This window comes from Amia ocellicauda, chromosome 10, assembly GCF_036373705.1.
Source record: "Amia ocellicauda isolate fAmiCal2 chromosome 10, fAmiCal2.hap1, whole genome shotgun sequence".
NCBI lineage: Eukaryota > Metazoa > Chordata > Actinopteri > Amiiformes > Amiidae > Amia > Amia ocellicauda.
In genome coordinates, this window is record NC_089859.1 from 7,362,025 (window position 1) to 7,380,765 (window position 18,741).

Consider the following 18,741-nt stretch of genomic DNA (forward strand, 5'->3'; position numbering starts at 1 on the left):
CTCACATTTCCGTTATCTCAAGCCACTATCTTGGGCATCATTCACCTCTGACAGCATGCGAAAGTTCAATATCTGGTCGAATCAACCCAACAGCTTTCCAGTTGTAAAGTAATTTTAGAAGAGTCTCTGCAGTGTCTTCCCACAGGGTGAACATCAAAACAGGAAGTGCTGTCTGTGTGCTGTTTGGATGAGCAGAGCTCAGGGGGAGGGCTCATGTGACTGACAGCACACAGAGGCCTATCGCCAGCTTTGTTATACATTTTCAGTCCTTGATTTTGTATGCATCAATGTCCCCATAGTCCCATTGGGAGCTATTTTCAACATGAAATATAACTGCCTCTGTACTATGACATGGATAACAGTAAAACATAAGTCAAGGTTTCACAGAGGGGGAAAAAAAACAGTTTCTCTGGTAAAGCAAGTGGTGTTTCCACTTGCAACCTGGGTACAATTGGATGAGATTTAATCTAGATTCCAGTGTCAAATCCATGCCGTTTCTGCTTCCATTGGCAGATTCAATCAGTACATGGGTAATGAGTTTAGTGGCCTTGAACTGCAGCCCAATGGGCATTAAATCGTATTACAAAACTACAACAGGATCAGAAAACATATCGAGGCAGGGGTAACACAAGAGGCCAAGGACTGATGGGCATGCCAACTCAAGTGACTGCCTTAGTAGGAGTTCCCTTAAGGGTAGGGGTGAGGCACATGTACCGAGAGCTTACAAACAAAGACATCGTTTCTGATGTTGTCAAACACATCTTGTCTTCTGTTACTTTCAAGACTTTTAAAACCAATCCAGTCCCTATGGAATCATTTCTTTACAGACAAATGTAGGTTTCTGCACATGAATTGCTTAAGGCAATGTGTATTTAAGGCTTAAGGCAATGTGCTGTCAGTGCCTTACTGCCTGTCCGTTGGCATGACAAGAAACGAAACTGTCAGTCCACAATAAAGTAAGCATGCACTGTGAAAAATGACTGCAATCTAAGCTGGTATGTTTAAAGAACCAAATATCATTCATCTACAAGCAGAAGGCATACCAAGTAATAATTACAAAGATGGTAGTACAACTCTATTATGATGAATGTGAGGCAATTGTATGTTGTACTGATTGTATTTTACTGCACTTTGTAATGTATTGACAACGTTTCTTGTCACGGTAAGGGCTTCTGCTAAGATAGTAATAATACTACTACTACTACTAATAAAATATTAATAATAGAACTTGTAATTTAGCAGTTAGTTAGTTTAGCAGATTATTCTCCTGAGTGGTTCAGCACTCCTGTAATTTTGCACTTATATAACTATTTCATTAAACTGCTTACTCTTACATTGCTAGTTCTCCTGTTGTCTTTGTGATTTCCCCTATGCCCCCTTTCCTCAGCTCTTACCCATGACTTCAGCGCATCTTGTATGCACTTGTTAGCTATTAGAACTATGTATGATTTATATGCTGTATTAACTGTATATTTTACCTATGCACTTCTGTCATTTTAAAACTGTAATTTGTATTATGACTGATTCGTAATTTTGTACTGTATTTTTGCACTTTTGTTTTGCTCTTGTATCCTGTAAGTCACTGTGGATAATTATTATTATATAGAATCGAGCTGGATCGAGATCCTGGTTGAATAATATTATGAAAGCGGTATCTAGATGGATGTAGAACATAATAAGAATAGTGTCCCACTTGCTTGTCTTTTTCCTTTTGTTTTCAAAAGCAGAGAAAACTGTTCACTTTCTACATTAACCATGAGAGAAAACACAAAACAAGTTAATTTACAAAAATACAGTAACCCCGCCCCCCCCCAAAAAAAACAAATTAAAAATAAAAATCAAGCAGGAAACAACTAATGTATTAAATCAATGACTTCACAAGAATATATTGTCAAGCCCTTACAATGAAGCATACATAACACCCCTGACTAACTCAGTATGGCTGAAAGGGCCTGGCTTGCTAATTGCCACACTCAAAAGGGCAAAATTAATTCTCGGCAGAGGTCCACAAGTTATTTGCCATGCAGCAAATCATCTTGCACCAGTGATCGTCTGGATGGCTCGGTTTATCTTGGCTGCAGGAGGTAACAGAGCTCCAAACCAATGACAAAGGGGGGAAGGCAAGACAACTCACAGAAGAGAGGGACAAACACAACAGCAAACTACATCATACAATTAATCCTCGGCATCTCCACTCCATCTCCATTTTTTAGGTGCTGTGGACCCACAAGCCTTTCTAATTTAATAAATTTGGTACTATCATCCAATTTTCTGCCTTCTTATCAGAATAGTCCTTCCTAGCAGGGATTTTTGTTCTACTTAAATCTGAAGTCCTACAGCTGGTAAATATAAAGACATGAAAATGCTTTTCAGTGCACAATTTGTAAAGAGCACAGGCTTTCTTTTAGAGTTCAGGAGCTGTACTCTTGTATTGTTGTTGCCACATTTAATTGTGAGACACTTTATGAGACCTCGGTTCTCTTCTCCTTTCTGCATGCCTCTTATCTTAAAGCTGCAGACACAAAACAATGCCTTTGAGTTCTTCTCTTCTTTCATCTTCACCTCCTTGCCTTCATTGTTCATTTTTTTCCATGCATTACTTTATCAAGCTTTTAACTCAGTCACCTCTTGATCCAATTCATTTATCAGGCATGCATCAATGTCTGTAGTCCATTAACCTACCCATTTTATTACCACTAAACACTTATCATGACATAGAGGTACAATTGACTTTGTTCTACTTCCCTTTTCCTACACTTCATGCCATTCCTTACTTCCAAAAGTGCACCCAAGTCTCTCCCTTTTTTGCAGCAATGTCCAGCGCAGGGGGACTTTACAAACCTGCAAGTCTCCTTCGATAATAATAATAATATTAAAGGGGTGCGATACTCTGAGCTATGTTACATGGTGTTATCCTTTTGGTAGATTTCCTTCACTGGTTCTACACTGTTATTCAATGTATCATTAATAAGTCAAGCAGTCTCACCATACCACATCGCCACCCTTCTATAACCCATTGCCATTGAAGGGAGGCAGGTCCCATTACTTCTAGCAATTCATGTAGACTGGAAGTCGTCATTGTGAACGTTATTTTTATTGGCTGTGTATATCAGCCAGCTATAATGCTTCATCAACAGGATTTAGAACAATCTGCAGCACTAGTATGCTTCCCTTGCACACTTCCAAGCAATTAGCTTTGCAAGCTCTTTTCAAAGGTTATCTGTGCCAAAATAGATTATACAAAGTCTACTGTTAGCAACCACAGAAAACTGTGCAAAATATACATAATTGGCTGCAACAAGAAGTAGGATCTAAAACGAAGACATATAAACACAAATTACATGTTTAAACGTTGGCCTTACTGCTACAATAAGATTCAGTGGAGTAGATTGTTACATGTGTTTCCCTGTGTAAAATAACTATTACACCACAATAATCTCACCTGTAATAGGGAGGTCATGTATATTTGCAAATGTAACTGGTTCCTCAACTCATTCCTTTCCAATGTAGTTAATACAGGGAATTTTAATGCAAGTACCAGAACAAACCTCACTCTAAATGCTATATGAACATTGTAGCTTTCATATCTGTGTTGGGCAAAGTTAAATGTGGACCAGAAAATGAAGGAGAACTCAACGGCCTTGATACGATAACAATAACAGTTTGGGCATCAATTCTGCCAGCACTCACCCGTAACTCTTGTGCCTCTAAAGCTTTTTTCCCGTCCCATGCCCAACTCCGCTTGGTGAAGTAGTTAACTGTTGCAAATTCAATCAGTGCCGAAAACACAAAGGCGTAACAGACTGCCATGAACCAGTCCATGGCTGTGGCATAAGCCACCTTTGGTAGAGAATTTCGGGCACTGATGCTTAGGGTGGTCATAGTTAGAACAGTGGTGACACCTGTAGGAAACACAACAGGTAAAGAGAGAATTAATTATCGTAGGCTGACACTGTACATTGGGCAGGATAGCGCATAACTTTGAATGAATGAAACACAGGTTAAAGCAGCTCCTTTTGATGTAGGACAACCACAGAACAGAAGGGCACAACTGAGGCTTAGTGAACAATTAGAGTCCTTATCTATGAGTACATTTCTAAACCCAACACAAATAGCAAAGGGCAACTTCATGATCAGAATTTCCTACTCGACTGTCACTCACAACTTTTTGTGAACTATACTTTCATGTCAGGAACATAGATGGTATTTATGAATGAAATGTTTGAAATCCTGAACCAGCTCTTTCAAACTAGGATACATTTGGTTCTTCACACAGAATTCCTTCTAGCCCCTGAGCGTGATTCCAACTAAAACACCAGATGGGTCCAAACACCGTGAACAACCTGCACAATGTCTTCAGGGTGGCTGCCGGATGCTAAACAGGTTAAACCTCAATGAAATATATCATAAAAATATAAATCCTGAACATAGACTTTGGGGTAGACCAAACCAAAAGTCATTGCATCGTAAACGATCCTGAGAAAGTGTGTGTTATACCAGAACAACGATCTGGTATTGTTATTAAAACAGATGCTGAGCACTGTAAAGTAAAACTAGATCCATATCCCTGGACCAAACAAAAGCCAATAGATGCTTGCAAAACCCTTCCCAGATCCACTTTGTAAAGACAATTGCAAACCAAGCTTTAAGTAAAATAACCAATCCATAAGAATGGCCTTTTCACGATTACACAGAAGCCCATGAAAACCAGAAGACAAGTCCAGACAACAGCATCATGTGGCATACATGTGTACTGCAAACAGACACATAGTACAGTAACTTAGATAAAAGTAAAAACAGTGGCCTACATACGTGTCTAAAGATGATCCTCCAAACTTCTGCCTTCTGAAATCCAAACAAAGCAGTTATTTAAGATCTGAAAGCTTGGCAAGGTGGAAAATAATAAGCTGAGAGGGAGTGTAATGGGGCAACAATAGATTTATTTTCCCCTCCTTATCTGCCTAGTTTCCAACATGCAATTGCAATATAGAAACCAGCAAAATGTTTGTAGCTCCCCTTTTTGTAGATGCAATAGAGATTTGTTTGGTCTAGCCCCATATGTTTAGATCAACTACTTTTTGACAATCGCACATATTGAAGCCTACATACAAAACAAGGAAATGCACACAGACCCAAGAAAGTTGTTGAAGATTCAAGAGAGCGGCAGTGCTATTGAAAAATTTCCCCATTTGTCTCATTAGCTCCTAAGAACCAGTGTGCAATTATCTATCATTTTAGTTTTATGCTTTTTAGCGCTGAAGTGCCCACATATTTAATATATCCGACGCAATTTTCTTCTGCTACTCTTCCAAAGGAGCACTGGGTTCCCCTTGTCAAATTATACATAATAATCCTTCCATTGGTGAAGTGCACATAGCATATCTACTCCCACAGAGATGGTAGCAGATTCTTGCCATCTGTTAAGATAGCTTGGACTTTATTTGACAGTAGTGAGATTAATCAGGCATAGTCTTCAATGAACCGTGCCTGCTTATTGGAGCAAGACTCTCAATGTGGACAGAGGGAACAATATTGCTGGTTAGGGTTTGCATGTTTCCAACATCTTGTAACCAGCAAACAGAACAGAAAATGCAATAACAAAAGAACAGAAGCAGAAACTTCTTGAGCATCCAACGACCAAGAATGGTGAAAGAGAACATTTAGATCGCAGTAACCCAATTTTTAACGTGATAGCAAAGTTAAGGTTAAAGTTCGGATCAGAAAAGGTGATTGTATCACTTCCTGTTAGTAAAAATGAAGAATTATATGTATTTTCTTTCTCCAGTTATTTCAGTCAACCTATTTATGATTATTATTATTAAAATGATGATGATATTGATAATAATGTTTATTGTGATTATTTATAATAATATAACAATAATAATAATTGTTATATTAGTGTTGATATATTTATATAGTAGATGGAAGAAACTTTGATTTTATGTACTATATCAACAGGGCATAGATAAAATTGCATCATTAAACTAGAGTTCCCAGACGGAAATTTAAATAGTTAATATTTACACGCAAATAATTAAACAAATCGCAAACCAAATGAAATGCAGTGTGAAATCAAAAGCTTTGATGGGTCATTTTGCTGTTCACTTCAAATATTGCTTACCTGGAATAAATAATAATAAAAAAATATGAAAGAATAAATAAATAAATAATAAAATAACATTTGTCCACCAAAGCATATACAGGCAATTATGCCACATGAGCTGTTTTCACCTGCTTCATTGGCAAAAACAGGACTAAGATGACCTTGTCCTGTCAACATTTTTGAGAATTCTTGCAGTAGCACCCAAGAAAAATAATGTATGCTTGAAACTCAAAGAGCTGAACGAAAATGTTATTTCCCTTATTACAACAAGTCTTTGAACCACTTTTGCATTTATTTCTCTGGAGAAACCAGTACACTCCCCTTCACTAACTAAGTACACCTTAACTAGTCAAACATATACTGAAAATAACTAACAATTAATTTGTGGTGTCTTTTCAAAGCAAATATATTGAGCCTTATTTGAAAAAGGGAAAAAAAAACAATCAAAGAGAATCTTATTGATTAAATAAATTGATATAAAATGAATTTGATTTTAATACCATATTGAGTACAAAAGTATTGTTTGTGTCTAGCAAACTTGTATCCTTCTGTACAGGGTGTCAGGTAAAACATTACATTATGCATTATACCAAGTTTGGAAAATTACAAAAGCAGTATCCAAGATCAGATCGTGCTGAATTGTAGAATATATAAACACATTTTTCAAGAGAGCAGGCAAATCTTCAGGAAGTAATACACAATAAATTATTTATAGAATAGCATCGTTCTGGTGACTTTAGGGAGTCTCTTAAATGGAAATGCATGCTTTCAATTGTCACCCAACTGTTTCCTAAAATGATTTTAGCAATGGTTTGTTGTTTTGTTTTGTCTCTCCCTATATCATGCATTAGCCAACAGAGACAGTTCTTTCATTTTGTCTTTGAATAATGTATGTTTACACTGTTCTGGTTATCATTATTAGTACTATTACTACTACTCCTTATATTATTCTGTGGCAGTTATTCACAAGATAGTAGGTGAGGTGAAGTGAGTGAGAAGTGAGAAGTAATCAATTAACTATTGATTTTCAGGAAGGGCTACTAAAGTTCCATATAATGCTATGGGATCTTTGACCACAAATGGACAGTACCTGAGTTGAACAGAGAGACAGCTTTTACATCACAGTTTGCTTCTCCCCAATCAGATGCATTGGTTTCTGGTGAGAAGGCGACCTACTGGTCCACCACTTCCAGCAGCAACATCATTTCCATTAGAAGTTCTAAGTTCTACAGACTAAGCCCAGCTTTGCTTAGCTTATGCGATATGACTAGATAAGCTTTGAGGTGCTATAAAGCTGTTGGCCCACTTTGAAAAAGGTTACAAGAATTCCGAAAGAAATTTAAATTCACTCCCTGTGCAGTCAAATACTGTTACTTCTGTGTCTCCCAAAATCCAATTGACTTTCTTCTGCGCGCAGTTCTTTTTGGGCGCGAGGGAATTCTTCAGCTTGTGGGAGATTCTTTAGCCGGGAATTAAGTATTTAGATGGAAAGCCCCTTCTGGCTAAATGTTTGTGTGCTAGACAATGTTATGCTCTAAATCACTGATTAGCCTACATATTCAGCCTGCTAGTGACACACACTTGGCTTATTGTGAAGCAGTAACTTGCAAGCTTTAACATTCACCTACAATGAACGAGGGCTTCTTGGAGGGGGTGGGGGGTGTAATCTTAACATTTATGGAGTAATAATCAAATTCAGTAAATAAAAAGATGGCGTCTCGTTAACGGCATGTTACAAAAAGAGGTAAATGATTAAGAAAAATTGCACCTTGCAGTTTTTGTTCTTTTCAGCACCACTGAATGTATTAAGTGGGTCCAACTAAAATCCGTTGTTGACGCCAAACTCAAGCAATACAAGCAGCAAGACTAACAGCCCTGACAAAACCATCTGGAATCAAAACTGTCACATCTCAGCAAACCAGGGTTTGACGTAGAAGTGTAGCTTTAACAATTTGCTGAAGAACACTTCATGTCAAGACCAGCAATATCTGCCTGTAATCCATCTCCAGTTTAGTCAATCATTGTTTTTTCTTACCAGCTGTTTAATTTTTTAGGCATACATTTTTAACATTTAACTTTATCCACTCCAGTCTGACATAAAATAATAAATAGATACACATATATGGATTGTATTTGAGATATTTACAAAATAACTGAACACAGCTGTAACTGTTTTTTGTTTTTAATTAACCAGCAAAGCACTTTGTCTAAAATATTTAAATCAAACTAATTATTATCAGAATGCTAAAAAAGACAGTGGAGAAAAGGTAAAAAAAAAAATCACACAGATTAGCAGAATAATGCGTTGCAGTACTGTGCATTAAGGACAATGCAATCAATTGTCGCATTTGGGTCGTGGGCCTCCTTTTGCCCAGTGAAGATGAAAACTTACTTGGTGAAATAACCTTCATTGCTGCCTTCAAGCTATGTCTTACTTTAGTCTCAACTGTTCAGCAGAAGGTGTGTTGGTGCAGTTTTGCTGCTTCAGTTCTACTTAACCTTATTACATTTTTTCTTGTCCACGAGTGGAAAAAAACTTTATTGTTGTGCACAAACATTTGTCAGTTTGGTTTCCCAAGAGTCAGAATCACACGGGATATTTTCTCAGCTGGTCTGAAACTAAAATGTTGTTTTCTGCTTTACAATTTGAACAATACTACACAATGAGAACTGTAGTTTATAATATCTGAATTGGAATGTATGAATTAAATATTTAGATGGAAAAAACAAAAATAGGTATTTTTCTATCAACTACAAATATGAATGGAGTTCTGTAACCCATTGACTGTTACAGCATTACATTTCATTTCTAACCCATCTTAATTCTAAAAGTAAACTCAGTAATAATACACAAAATCAATACAAAGAAGATAAAATCTTGTTACAGAGTAAAAGAGACTGCTTACAAGGAAAGATTACTTCAACTCACTTTCCACGACTGTTGGATTTAAATAACAGTTGAATACAGATTCCTGTTCCACGTGCTGGTTAAATTGCTTGTTCACTGTATTTCAAGGTTAAAATACAGATTAGACTCACCGAAAACAGTGCGAGCAGGAACTGATTCCCTGTTTAGCCAGAAGGAAACCTGAGACAGGATGACAGTCATGATGCATGGAAGGTAAGTTTGAATCACAAAATAGCCAATTTTCCTTTTCAAATGGAAATGTGTTGTCATCACTATATATTCTCCTGAGGGGAAGAGAGAAGACATGAATTATTAACGTGCTCATGTTCTGTCCAGACACAATGCTTAAATCACAAGCTTTTAAATATTAAGAGTTGCGATTATTTATGACTGTTATTATGTGCCTGTAGACACTCTCAATGGAACCAGAAAACCAATGGGCAATTAGGAAAAAGCAAACTTTAATAGTTATAATAAAAGCAGTAATACAATTTGGAGGAGTGTATTCACATGTACCATACATTTTTTAGTTATTTCAGGAGGTCACATGATTTATCACATGAAAGCTTTTCCAAGAGGTGAAATTACCTTCACAATGGTTAAATGTGGGCACTTGGTAAGGGACAAAAGTGAGCTCTATCATCTTTGGTACTTATTGTCCCTCATTTAATATATTATTTCATTTCATTTTATGTGAAAATCGGGCTATGTAACTCCTCGGCCACAAAATGTGATTCATGAAAACAGTCTCCGGCACAACAGGTTTCAAGCAGGGGAGATGTGGCATTTGCACACGGTACTGTAAACGGCTGATGTAGGAAAGGAAGACATGAGACAGTATAATTAAAAACAAAAAGAAAGGCAAAAGGTTCCTATATTGGAAGGCTTACAAAAAAGACAATTAATCAGTTTCAGCCATGGAGTACAATGGAGTGACGTTAAAGAACTAAAAAAGGAACTAATTAAAAGTAACTAGAATTGATTTGTAAAAGCATCTTCCCTAATTTATGCATAGCACAACAGCATGTAATCATTTTTCAAGCACAATGTTTTTTTGCTTGGTTGGCGAGGGGGCACAAGTTTGACAAAAACGAGTATGGCTTTTATTATTTCTTCTTTCATTTAATTTTCACTGTTAATCAAAAATGTAGTTTCTTTTTAAGTTGCCACAAGTTTTTCTGTGACTTTTTTTAAATTCCTGGGGAAATATGTTTCTACATCTGTGTAACCATGCTACTAGAGCTCCAAACAGGATTTCTGGAATTTCTCTCATGTGTGGATGCTCTTCCATCTAATTCCCACAAGAATTTAACTTCAAATGAGACACTAACACGGCCAAAATTGATGCGTCTCTTTGGTGACATTTCCAGAATTCACTTCTAAAATGGACTAATGAGGCCTTTAAAAAGAATCTGAGTTAATTGTAATGCTCTCAGTCTTGAAAGTAGTAAATCTATACTGCATCCACCACAGGTTAATTCTTATTCTGCATACAAACTCACTGTCAATTTGCATGTGATGACATTTTCTGATTGAGGGCTCTACAAAAACAAAACGAATAATGAAATAAATAAATGAACAAATAAGCCAACAAACAAAAAAGACGAATTCCTGAAAGGCAGCTCTGTATAATACAATACTGAGTGACAACAGATCAACAAAACTGCTCCCAAACTCAGCAACTCTTCCAACACTGCTGAGACAGCAGTGACCCAAATAACACTCTGGAAAAACCAATTGATGTCAGCGGATTGCAAAGCAACGACGCACACTTGCAGCACAGATAAATTACTTTGTAAAGGACACAAATGCAATCTGGAAGTTTAAACTTAAGTATACAAAAAGTAGGGGGGACAAAATCAGCAGGAATACAATGTTAGCGCTGGTAGATCTGAAAATTGTATACTAGGCATGGTTAAAAAATAAATTAAAAAAATGTAAAAGAACCTGCCTGTACTAGAACTGATCACTTCAGTCCCGATTACATGGCCTAACAGGTCGTACTGGTTTAATCGGGAGCCATCTTCGGCCACAGCCACTGAGTTCTCATCCCCGTTTGTCCAAAGATATACCACCTCTGAGTTTGTGTATGCATCTAGAAAACAAGGAAAACAAAAATAATTTTTATTTGCCTTTTACTTGTCTTGTCTTTTTACTTGACTGTTAAAATATACTTTAATGGAAAACAGGAAGCTCCAGAAAAGTGATAATATTCTAGAAAGAAAGAGAAAGTGCATTGTATCCGTCATTTCTTTATACATATTGACTTGGATTTGGAACAGAGCAGGACTTTAAATTTTGATAAAAGTCACACATTGTAAGCTGTGGTATTACAACACCTTAAGGTGACAGAAATAAGCAGGAAAGTCATAATCCACGCTGAAAAACAACAAGAGCTCACAATGTGAAACCTTGAGAAAACACCCATGTGGCCAATAATCACTGTGGACTCAGGGGGTTGTCTGTGATGCAAAAATCACTTATTTCATGTTTTTTCTTTTTGGGCTGCTCTGGGGGTTCAGATCAACAGCTCAACAGTAAAGTGAAGTGCCATTTGTTTCATGGAGTCTTACAGCAATTCTGCTTTAATTGGCGAAGTTGTGAAACCTCAGTGATGTTAATTAGAAACCCCAGTAGGTAGCAAAAAATAAAATCACAATAATTGCATTAATATTCATAAATGCTTGAATCAACAGGATAATTTTTAATTTGTTCCCCCTTACTAGCAACGCAACTGTAGAGCAGAGACTTGGGACCCTTGACTTACCCAAAAATCTGAATTACAGTGTGTGCTGTTTTTTTCTTACAGATCTATGTGATTTATTTTCGCAATAAACTATGAATCAGATACATTTGCAATTTCAGTTATAAAGAAGTATCTTTCAGCACAAGAATAAATAACTTGGTATAGAAAGAGACACAGAGTACTAAAGGAAATATAATATTACAGTCTGAACAAGGTCCCAGATGTATTATTAATACCCAGATTAAAGTTATTGTTGGTTCCTGTTGAAACACACTTAATCAAATGTGATTACGCTTCGGCTTTAAAGCTACTTCATGTATATGCCCTTGTAATTGGTTATACGTTATTTAGGTCTTGAATAAACATTTGTCTTATTTTAGTTCTGCTATTTACCACAGACTGCAATATTAATGCAGCTTTAATCAAAACTAAGAAGCCATTGCTGGAGTAAACATTCAAGAACAATACACATTTATTTTTACTGGAATACATAATTGTTGTGCATGTATACAGTACTGTACTATATCAAACTATACCATAGGAATGAGGGCTTTTTCAGGTATGTTAAGTTTATTTTTTTATCTGAAATGTGACTTGCTGGTCTGTGACTGTAAATTGCTGGATATCCTTATTGTATAGTGTTGAACAAAATGGATTCACCTAATACTAACCTAATATATCTTTCATATTTGTGGTATTCCAAGTAATAAAATGGACCATTAGTTTATAATGGATAATTACATGTTGTCGGAAAAAAAAATACATAAGGAAAAAAAGGAAAACACCATGGAACATAGAGAAACTTACAACTTCCAAACTTTAATGGACATGCATGGGTATCCATTGGGAAGTCTTCCAAGTGCATGGGGCATTCGGCGTGTATTGTTAACCTGCAATTATAGAAAACAAAAAACAAACACTTAAATCAATGTATTTACTCTTGGTGAACATGCGCAACAAATATTTCATTTTTAAGCAGTTTAATTATCGGTAAATACATTAATTACATATTGGCAGTTGTTAAATGTAGTTTTGGAAAATTAGAGATGAAGTTTGGACAATTGGAGTTAGAAAATCTGCCCATTTTGGACCGCAGCTTCTAACACTGGAACTCAATCTTTCTAAAGTTAAAAGTCGAACCAAAAATAGAAAGACACAAACCCCAATACATTTACAGGCAATTTTCTATCATTTCTCTGGGAAAAAGGGCGAATGTAAACCAAGTGCAGTCAAGGTGGGCCTTTATAACAACAGCACAACCTTCAACTAAAAATGTGACAAAGTGGTTTTCTGCAGGGGCTTTCAATTGCTTTTCTTTGTTGCCTTGAAGCAGATAACAAGTTGAAGGGAATAGACATGTGATGAGGTTTAGGGATGAGATGGACACCATCTCTTTCAGCAGATAACTGGATCAAAAGTAATTCTGTGATTTTGATAGGTATCATTGGTTGTGGCTTCTCCTCATATGCTCAACAAAACACTGTACACAGGTGTGTTATGGGAAGTATTGCCTTAACATTATACAATTTATGTTAAAGCACAGAACAAAAAGAGACTGTTAGTGCCACATGATTAAAGATTTTCCTGATTTAGTGTGTCCCAAAGACAATTATATCATGTTTATGCAAAACAAACAGAAATGATTGTAATGACACATAAATAAGAAAATAATCAAGCAATTGTTTTAATCTGGAAGTCAGCACCCAGCCAGGTTGTTTAAGTTAAATCACTGGGATCCTGCAAAGAAACCGTTGGATGCACTTTTGGGATTAATTAATATGAGCAACTAAATGAGCCGGATGAGCTGAATGGAATTCTTTCATTCGTCATTGTCTTATCTTTCTGGAAAACCCTTGGAATCCATAAAAAGCAAGAAAAGGTAATCCAATTATACATGAAGGTGATCGCTAGACATCATTTAAAAAAAGGATTGTGTCAGTGAAAACAGTCCAAAGTTAGAAAGTGTGCATAAAGCGCAACGACTGTTTCTGTGCACGGGACACCTCTGGCAGAAATGCAATATTCAGGGTGTCAAGCTGGTCTAACTCTTCTTGGGCTTGCATGGATTATGGCATCGCATCCTACAAGGCCGTTCTTGACATCATCCTTAGTTAAGAGAATGACCTGACATTTGTACTTAGTTGAAAATCTACTTGAACACGGTCGCTTGTCGTGCCCCTTCAGGATCCTTCCTTTTACTGTAATACTGCTGCTGGTAATCTGTCAGTTTCATGGTCAGACACTCTTTGATTCTCTTAACTGCAGCGACGTTTTAGGTGCAGAGAAAATATATAAATATAATATATATTTCCTGGGTGTTTAATAGATTTCTTTTTAAGAAGTCTGTTTTTCCGCACATCAGGCTGCACACGAGGCTACACATCAGGCTAGCCTCGCTGATTAGTTATTGATTCAGGAACCTCATCCTGCCTGCTTCTTGAGAAATCTTCGCACGTCAACAACCAAAGCATGGGTCTGCCGCCTTTTCTTTCACATACCTTCCATCCTTTGTGCATCAAAGGGCACCGCAACCTAATTCCTATATTTACTTCCACCTATTTATAAGATTGCTGGGCCCTCTGTTTTCATTTTATTTATAAAACTGTAGAGTAAAACATTCATTAAACACACAGACACCTAATCGCTACACAAACTGGAAAATACTAATGGAAATGAAAGAATTAGTACTCCTTCACCTGCAATGCCCCACTAACTGTGATTTATGGTCGAAAGTGCCAACGCCGATGACATTGAACTGGTTAATTTTAAAATCTTTAGGGCTGATGAAGAACGGTTGGGATGGCATTTGCTGACTATGACAATGTAATTGACATTCAGGGGGCTATAAATCACTCCTGTTGAAACGTGTGGTGCGAGCCCAGCTTCTCTTCTCTCTGAATGAAAATCAGCTGCAATAGTCACCTTCCCAGGACCATCGCCTCACCCAAAGGACATGCTTGTTAAGGAAAAGGTTAATATATATAAAAAAACTACAGGGAAGTGATACCTGTCACTAAACACCTGTCTGGAAATTACACCGAATTAATCATTTCAACCATTTTGTAAAAATGCAAGTTTTTTTTTGTTCCCATGGTAAAATAACTCTGAACAAGATTCGTAAAAGTCACTTTTTTAGAACTATGATCTGATACAAATGCTTGCAAGTGAATTTGCAGTTTTTCAGGATAGCTCATTTTGAAGACATAAGCTCCCTGTCTCCCTAGCCAAGTGACAGGGTGAAGCAGGCATTACAGGATGCTGAGTAAGCATATGAACATTTATAGAAAACCTGTTTGCACCATAGGGAGCTGCTTTCTAGGAGACCAAAGAACACAGAGCCTTCTGCTTACCTTGACAGGAGCTTTCAGGTTAAGCCCAGAATAGCTGAGACAGACTTTTCATTATATTCTGATCTTAAAGCACCCTACTATAACAGTGTCTGTGTTTGCCAACTTCTGTGTGAAATTCTGCTTAAATGATATCAGGACTGACTTCCTGTCTTCAATGAAGGTAATAGGCCAAATACTTGCCTCAACATTAGGGTTAAAGGCACACATTTTATGGCGGGCTTTTTTTTTTTTATCCTTTTTTCTCAACAACACATAAATCAAACCATACTGAGCTGTTATTTAGAACATCACCTTTAAAACACTTTACTTTTCAAAGACCTTACTATATCCTACAAGCGTTTAATGGAGTAATGTTCTTTACCTTTCGGGTAATTTTCAGACATAATGGTTATGATGTTCTCGGCATTGCTAATGAACTGTACTCCTTGGGAAAGAATACTTTACAACTGACGCTAATTAATTAATATCCCGAAGGTGCATGTAGTTTCTCATATCCACAAGCAGGAGAACTCAGCCATTAAAAAAAGAAGCCCATGGGACTTGCTCCTACCATCTAGGCACTTCATTTAACATATATATTGATTACAATGCCGGAACACCAAAGAACAAGTATCTATGCATATAGTGGGCTTTTGAGGTGGTTTTGGTTGATCTCCACAGTTTTAATCTTCTACAGCTCCTCATCCCCTGCTTTCAGTTTCTCTCACCTTCAGTGTTACACAGCCTCTTTCATATTGTCTCAGTCTTTAACAGCAGATGATATTCCACTGTGGAAATACATCCTCAACAAAAGACCCAAACTCCTCTCCTTCTAAAGAGGTATTGGCATCCTATAATTAGAGTGTCAGATGTATTAATTTCTTTATATTAAAATGAACGATCATCACATTAGCAAACTGAAGTCTGAAAAGCATTTGTGGGGCCGCTAGATGTTGTAATTATCTCAGTCTCTCAAAGCAAATGCTCTCACTGATTTAGGCAGCTTAATTTAGCGTGAGGACAATTCCTTGGCTTTGAATCTAAACCTAGCAAACACTTGATGGATAGTTTAAATGGACGGAGGTTTCAGATTTCAGAAGTGTGTTCACATTGTAACTGGCATATACTGCAATCAATGTGACTTTTTAATCTGATACACATTCAACATTTACAGCTATTCTTAACCAGTTAATTGTCCCTGGTGTTCAGGTCATTAAGATGTTAGTTTAACAGCTTTAACTCAAACGGTTGTCCAGAAGAATCAAAATGATATCTTTCTACGAACTGACCCCGTGTGCACAATAATACAAGGTGTAGGAGTGAATACCGCATACTGCAATTAACACGGGTGTAGCCTAGTAATTACTGTAATTAAAAATGACTTGTGGAAGTGAAGCTTAAATGCTATGAGTCGCAAAGCATGGATACGCACTCAGTTATTAATTTCCTGCTACATTAAACTAAACTGTATTTCAAGAAGAAGAAAAAAAAAAACACAGCAGGAGTCAGTTAAGAAAAAAACACCAGCCATTCAAGCAATTTTATGACTCCTAAAACTCCACACCTATCTGTTGGATGACCTCATGCCAAAGAAATCGACTGTTGCCAGGTGATTTGTAGACTTATGTTTCAAATTTAAATTCAAAACTGCTGTAAACGAAGTGGCTCCATTAACATAAGATGTTGCCCTTGTGCAATTGCCCTAAGAAGAGGAGAATATCATGCTAATCAGGGACAATGCCTTGTTGCCTGGAAACCCTGTAAAGGTCCTTATTTTTAGTAGGCTTGGAAAACAGTCTGAGTGCTTTGTGCTGTGTACCTCCATTACCAAACAGAAATCAAAGGTTGCAAAGTAGCAGGCTTAACTATTGCCATAACCTTTCTTTTCATTTGTAGCAAATCTTCTGCTGGATACTGCAAGAAACCATTTCTAGGTTAACAAAGTTAACATTTACAGATGAGTGAAACCTAGAATATATTTTAAATAACCGTTTGAGTATTGATTGTGTAGTGGAATATCAAATGGGAAACATTTGACCCAATTAAACATTCAGTTAATTGATATTTTACTGGCGGGCAATCAAACCCAGCAAACAGCAGATCAGCTTTCATGATGATGTTTGAAGAGCAATGTTGAGTGAAAAACAATTACACCAACAAAAAAGGAAACTATTCAAATCAAAAGTGTACTCAATTAGTTTAATGCTGTATAATGGGTAAAAAAAAATGAGTTTAAGCTGTTGTTTGTGCCAATTTAAGCACAGGTTTCAAAACTGTCATGTCTTAAAATCTCCTGGGATAGTGGTCCAGGTGGCAGCCATAATACACATGTTCCTTTAAGCCTTGCTTTAAATAACTGTAAGATGGAAACACCTGTGATTTACCTGTTAAATGCAGGTTTTTTCCTCACTAAACGATGATATACATCTGTTCAACAGTCATTGCGTATGAAAAGTTATGATTACAGAATGAGACCAGAAAGGAAGATCGTTCTTCAAAACTTTCAGACACAGAGCATCCATTTTATGTCAGATCCTTGCAAATGTTTTCCACTGATGATGTGATCCACTGTGGAGTTACATCCATTTGGCCGATGCCCCTCATATTGCTATGATTTATTTTGCTAACTGTCCCATTATTAAACAATTACTTTTGGGAAGAGAATCAATTTAAACACAGATCATCTTTATAAAGTGATTTTATTGTAGATTGAATATAATATGAGCAGTCTTTTTTATTGTATTGTTATTTCATATGCTCAGACTTGCTAATTGCTTTCTACATTTATATATTAGTGCTTTGTTTCTCCCTATTTTTGAGGTTAGACTAAAAAGGTTCAAATCTGTTTCAAAATAATTCCTCAGCTCAGTCAAGGGAGAAAAATCCATACAGAAAGCAAAGCTAATATGGACTTGGATGGATTGCATTTCAGTGCCAAAATATTTGCATGACATTATTTCATGATTTTATATTCATTCCAAATCCCTTTCACAACATTGAAGAATTAAGAAGATGAAGATTTCTCTTTCATCTTCCTGAAATACTAAAGATTATATTTCAAAGAGGTTCCACTTTAACACCCACCTCATGCACACACACACACACACACACACACACACACACACACACACACACACACACACACACACACGCACATATTGGGAACTAAAGTGTTCTTGGTTTAATTCACAAAGTGGTTTAATTCAAAATGGCGCAGGTACTTTTTTTTTTTTTTTTTTTTTTTTAAAGCAGCAGGAAAAAAACACATTTATGTTAATAAACGAAAACACCAAACTCACTCCTTATACTAAGTATCCTTAAGCTGTTTATTGATTTACTTTCTTTTAATTAATTGTACTATTTGCATACAATAATGTTTTTTCCCCTCCTTGCTTTGAAAACGAAAGGCTGCCCATGACACTTCACATTAAAAGGACTCTCTCGCTTCAAACCCTTTAATCGTTCACCTCTGAGAAGGAAGCTGACAAAAACAAAAGACCTGCTTATCCAAACAGGCACATCAAAAACACAACAGAGGCTCCCAAGATGGAGGGAGTTCCAGCACCACCTATCGGGTGTTTTAAGCATAACAGAAGCTGCAGGAAATGCCAATGAAATATGTATTTTTATTCACTTTGTATTCATTTGAATGATT

The 18,741-nt window shown here is 36.7% G+C and overlaps 1 protein-coding gene across 1 annotated transcript in view; it reads right to left on the reverse strand.

The window, feature by feature from the left end:
* Positions 1 to 18,741, reverse strand: part of gabra3 (gamma-aminobutyric acid type A receptor subunit alpha3) — an 81,413-nt gene that overhangs the window by 4,725 nt on the left and 57,947 nt on the right. Inside the window, exons 6-9 of the mRNA XM_066714825.1 lie at positions 12,565 to 12,647; positions 10,963 to 11,106; positions 9,143 to 9,295; positions 3,691 to 3,902 (exon numbers count right to left, since the gene is read on the reverse strand). Of these exons, the coding sequence (XP_066570922.1) occupies positions 3,691 to 3,902; positions 9,143 to 9,295; positions 10,963 to 11,106; positions 12,565 to 12,647 (592 nt within the window). The remainder of the gene's footprint in view (positions 1 to 3,690; positions 3,903 to 9,142; positions 9,296 to 10,962; positions 11,107 to 12,564; positions 12,648 to 18,741) is intronic.